At 38.4% G+C, this 5386-nt stretch overlaps 1 protein-coding gene across 2 annotated transcripts; it reads right to left on the bottom strand.

Moving 5' to 3' along the window:
- Positions 1-2815: 2815 nt before the first annotated feature.
- LOC104608840 (SEC14 cytosolic factor family protein / phosphoglyceride transfer family protein) lies at positions 2816-5127 on the bottom strand. 2 transcript variants are annotated; one of them, XM_010274936.3, is made up of 3 exons: positions 4753-5127; positions 3517-3781; positions 2816-3382 (listed from the first exon to the last, which is right to left on the bottom strand). In XM_010274936.3, exons 1-3 carry the CDS (start codon positions 5003-5005, stop codon positions 3148-3150), a joined length of 753 nt encoding a protein of 250 aa, XP_010273238.1. In that variant the 5' UTR covers positions 5006-5127; the 3' UTR covers positions 2816-3147. The 2 variants fall into 2 exon arrangements, with proteins under 2 accessions (XP_010273238.1, XP_088748498.1); XM_088892372.1 differs by having other exon boundaries at positions 3559-3781; positions 4753-5115.
- Positions 5128-5386: the final 259 nt, after the last annotated feature.

Genomic DNA, 5386 nt, shown 5'->3' on the forward strand with positions numbered 1-5386 from the left:
GATGAGCTTTGAGCCCAAATTACTACCTTCAATTCACAACGTAATGTTCCCAAGGTCCTCATTTTACTTGGTCTAATCAGAGATCCTCAGGTTTGGTTAGTAAACAACTTGACCGTGTTTATGTCACTCCTTTCTAGCTCTTACTAGGGCCTAGGGGTGGATTCGAGCTAAGTCGAGCCAAATATTTGGCTATTCAAGCTTGACTCACAGAAATAGTGTTAGGCTCGAGCTCGATTCGAGTTAGAGATTTGAGCTCAAGCTCAGCTCGGTTCAAAGCTCACAAGTTCAAGCTCGGTTAGTCTCAAGCTCAACTGTAAGCCAAGCTTTTTCTAAAAAATAAAAATTACACAAAATATTTTTTTATTTTACATACAAAAAATTAAGATTTATAAAAATTATTTACTATTATACATAAAAAATAAAAATATTATGTATACAAAATAAAAGTTATGCTCAATTAGGCTCATGAGCCTCACTAACCGAGCTTAATTGGGCTCAAGCTCGACTCAATTAGCAAACAAACCTATATATCGGGCTCAAACTCGACTCGAAGCTTGGTCTAAACCAAGCCAAGCCAAGCTCAAATATCTCGTGAGAAGCTTAGACATGGCCACCCCTAGCTCCTATAGTTCAATTCAACCTTAGTTTGGCACCTCCCTACAATTATCAATAACCTATATATCGGGCTCAAACTTGACCATTCTCTCTTTGCTGGCTAACCGCAACAGTCATAAACAACCTATCCGGTATGAAGCTTACTGGTTAAAAGAAGATTCTTATCCACTGTCAAAAGTGGCAGTAGATAGCTTCTCCTTGCTTAATTACCCCAATTCTGAGTTCCTGACTTCTCCTTGATTCACTCTCTCTCCTCAAAATACCATTCTTTAGACTCTCAACTTGCCACCTCATTAACGTTTTCCCTCTCCTATTGGATTATGTCATCTCTCTATAAATCACATTATAATATCACAGAAAAGTTGCCAAAAAATTAGTATTGTAATTGAGGGAAGTTGCCAAAAACTGGGAAATTGTCATATTTTAGATACGTAAACGAATTGGAACTTCCAATCTTAAAAATGGGGAGCTTCCAATCTAAAAGGACAATCTTTATCGTTTCATTCTCTTGAAGTAGTGCTTTCCTTCACTCTAGCATTTCATTCTCTTGGTCGCATCCCATGTTCTTCCAGCGTTTTTAGAGTCAACTCTCTTCCTTTCCACCCTTCTACCAAAAGTGAGAGAGAGCAAGGAGGCATCCATTTTTGGATCCAACTCCGAGTGCAGTCAAAGCTGGAGCTCTGCAAATACATCTCAATCTACAAAACATCTCACCATGTGCATCACTGCGACCAAAACACTATGCAACCTTTGACTTTGTTATTTCATTCTGTTGTCATTTTCTTTCATGTTTTATTATTCTTTTTATTTCAAGTTTTGGCAATTAACAGATTTTCGCATCTATGTTCACTCCCGTTACTTGCAGAGATATTCGTCTCATGCTTACGTCCAATTTCTTTCAAGTAAAAACAAAAAACAAAATTGAGAGATGGAGACATGTAAGCGCCCCCTCATTCTTATCCCTTCATTGTTCTTCTTTGGCTAATTCAGCATTGACTTGCAATTCCTTTCTCTAAATTCCTTCTAAATCACCTGTAATTAACTGACTCAACAATGACTTTCAATTTGTTTTTATAACTCCTAAATCAGTATCCATTAACGGCTAAGCAGTGACTTGCAAGCATGAGATTTCTCCTTTCTTTTTCCTCTGCAAGTCTTTGAGATCACCCAGACTTCGGTTGCAGGTTACAACGTCTTCACCTGCTTCAGCATGGTCACCATGAAACAAATTTTCGGTGGCAACAATAGATGGACAGTGGAAGAAACATTAGTGGAAATCGGATAATTGGTGAGAGTGAGACGTTATTGTTGTTGCTGCTGTAATCATCGGCTCGCAATTGTTTCAGCTAGGTGAGCGCTCTATTCAATGTGTTCACAGCACAGTCACCGAAAATGTGCTCTGCCAAGCTGCCGACTTGGTGTAGATGCTACAACTCCATAGGGCCTTTCTAGAGTCACTTGGGCGATCACTCACAAAAGCCGGCAGCTCTCACTAACCAACAAACTGCCCTGAACATCTTGGTGGGTACCTCTATGACCAATGAAGAACCACAACCCATGGACAGTTCTACTTATTCCAGTAAGGTGCAGAAACGGGAGCATGTCCCTTCATTGGTTGCAACCCACAATGACTCTGGAGATCCCTCTATTGATGCTGATCCATAGATGGTTCTACTTATTCCACTCCTGCATGGTCTTCTTCCCTCTTTAAAAATTGATCCTACTTAAACCAATAAACCCTTTAAATTCCACAATCCAGCTACTTTGAATTATATGGTTAACTCAAAAGTCTAATGTAATAAAAACACAGAGAGAGAGAGAGAAGGGATAATGGATAACCACATTCCATGTAGCAAAGAAGTTGTAAAACTGTTCTAGTTCATGGTTATATAAGATAGTTGAGTATAAACTCTTGTAATTCATGATTATAAAAGATAGTTGAGTAGTTGGATAACAGTACATGGTAGGATAAAATTATCACCCCATACTGAATAAAACCACATAGAAACTCCTAACTTTGACGGTTCGGTGGCAACAGAGCTCATGTCTTTCAAAGCATACAATATATTTATTGATGATTCATACACTTTATATGCTGAAAATGAATTTCAAGGAGGATATGATTCAACCAACTAGAATTGGAATAGAGGAATAAAAGTGAATTGAAGGATATAAAAAGAATTAAATGAAACCTGCATAATTTTATAATGGATATGGCACTGAATAGAACAACATGGCTAAACAGGATTAGTGTAGCTGAGCTCATATAGTTGGGACAAGGCTTAGATGATGATGATGATGATGAAACTGGCAGGGGGGGGGGGGGGGGGGGAAGGTAGAAAGCTACATTATCATATTGCATACCTACCACATGTCACTGTGGATAAGTATATTATACTGCATAGTGCATACTTCATTACATGAATCTCAAAAGACCAACATATAGCTTCATACTCATGGACTCTGTTGATGGAACAAGAACATTGTAAAGCCTTACTCTGTACATTTGTTAATTTCCAAGAAATAATAAAATTAGGACATATATTCTCGAGAAGCCCACCTATCTTCATACCTCCCAAATGAAAACCCGACAGGTGGAACCTCAGACAGATGGAGTGGATCTGGTTCTATCCCATAATCTGTCAGTGGCCTATGCTCAAGAACATCATCATGATTTTGCACAAAATCAGGAATATCAATCTCATCCTTCTTTACATCTTCCCAAAGGTACTGGAGACGGCTAACATACTTGATTTTCCAATATAAACTACAAAAAGGCAGCAGATAAAATTTTTAAGTCTACAGTTACCTATAATGGCAATAATTATCAGTATATAGCTGATCAGAAAAAAACTAAATTCAAGTTTTCTATCTAAAAACCTCCAGGTATCAAGTCCTCACCCCCCACTTAAAAAGAATCGGCCAAGAGTTGCAAAGACTAGCCTTGAACGGATTCCTGGATGCAGGAAATACACAATACGAAGCCTCTCCTTGTAGACAGTGGAAAGTTCTTCATAAATCCACCTCAAGATGGTCAAACCAGGGTAATTATCTTCCTTTTGCACTGCACTATGCATATAAACAATGCAGAATGGTCCTTCAGGCAATTCAGTGAAGATCTTGTGGAAAATGTACTTCTTCAGCCGTTCTCCACTCACAACTGGAGCTGCATATCATGAATAAAACCAGGTACATTTAGGCATGTCATCATCCCAAAAAGTTGTTCATTCAAGCAATTCATTCTCAACATTTTCCAGATAAGCATCGTCTACAAGTTAACCAAGTGGCAGAAACAGAAAAGTCTTAATGTTCACCTTATGGGCTCGAACCAAAAACAAATAAGAATTTCCTGCAGTGCTAAATTCCATGAAACATGAAAACTAGAGAAAGAACTTAACACTACAAAAAAAAAAAAACATCTGAAGAAAGCAGTGAGAAACTCTGCAATTTATCAAGGGGAAGGCTACATATCAGAAAATTATGGCCAAGATATGTCTTCAAATTAAGATATAAACTGTTAAATATGATAGTAAAATGCCTTAACTAGTAACTAGAAAATGAAGAACAAATTTCCTACAATATTATATTCCAAAAACTTCATTTTGAAAATCTTCCTGCATATATATTGATAACCTCTTCAACTTGGATAGCTAAATTTCCAAAAATTGCAATACCAAGAGAAGAGAAAAAAGAGTAATAAGAAATAGAAACAACTAAAAGGAACCAACCCCCCCCCCCCCCCCCCAAGTATAACGAAACACAAGCTCAAACCTAAGTACCTAACCATGAAAAGGAGGGGGAGGGAGAGAAGAAGCCAATTTCCTACAATAAACTTCAAGGAGGTAAAAAAAATTCCAGTTTATGAGCTGACCCCTTGAAAGTCTTTTCAACCCGATTCAAGCAGATGGGTTTAGAGTTCAGATGCCTAATTTGAAGCAAATAAATAAAAGAAAGAAACCTTTAACCTTTATCCCAAAAAAAGGGTTATTGGAAGACCCTTAGAATGAAAATGGGTTCTAAATTACAACTTGTAACCACCACCATCCCCAGACATCCATACAAATTACAGATGAAATAGAACGAGCTTTAATGGGAGGTTTGTCGTGTGTGTGTGTGTAGAGAGAGAGAGAGAGAGACCTGGAAAGTACTTTCCGACGATGCGGACGATACGATTGCCAGACTTATCGGTGCCTTGAACACGGAAGAGCTGTAACGCATCGAGGTCGGAAAAGTCTTCATCGGAAAGGTAAGAAGGGCAATCATGCCAGGTCTCCTCCTCTCTGTTATTATTTTCTTCTTCTCGATCAGATGCCGTCAAGAAGGGCCGAGCGTCGATGCCCAGATCTGACGCTAACACCAACACCGAGAAGTCGCCCGATGAACTCCCCATCTCTCTCTCTCTCAAACACGCACACGCAGAGTAACAGGAGCACACCACAGTGGACCTAACGAGGATTTTCAGACGGAAATATGATTGCGAACTTTGCGATATTGATGATCTATTTATTCCTTTACCTATATTAATATTGTACTTCGAAGACATTTATACCGTTGAAGTAGCTCAAAATGGAAGATCATGTCTACGAGGGCCGTAATCCAACGGGCTAAAATAACCAAAGTCTCGAATGAAGGATAATAAACTACTTTCCTGCATGTGATGTGATCAGGTCGAGTTCAGTCTTGCTACGTCGTAGTTTTAGTGTAAATTTCTTAAACTATTTGTTTCGTTAATTGACTAATAGCATGTTCATTTTCTCTTAATTCTTTTTTA

Source organism: Nelumbo nucifera, chromosome 7, assembly GCF_055504915.1.
Source record: "Nelumbo nucifera cultivar China Antique chromosome 7, China Antique-T2T, whole genome shotgun sequence".
Classification (NCBI taxonomy): Eukaryota; Viridiplantae; Streptophyta; class Magnoliopsida; order Proteales; family Nelumbonaceae; genus Nelumbo; species Nelumbo nucifera.

Coding starts and splice junctions, on each gene's coding strand:
- LOC104608840 (XM_010274936.3), bottom strand. CDS start 5,005: ATGGGGAGTTCATCGGGCGACTTCTCGGTGTTGGTGTTAGCGTCAGAT. Junction 3,782..4,752: donor CGTCGGAAAGTACTTTCCAG/GTCTCTCTCTCT, acceptor CATGATATGCAG/CTCCAGTTGTGAGTGGAGAA. Junction 3,383..3,516: donor CGATTCTTTTTAAGTGGGGG/GTGAGGACTTGA, acceptor GCCTTTTTGTAG/TTTATATTGGAAAATCAAGT.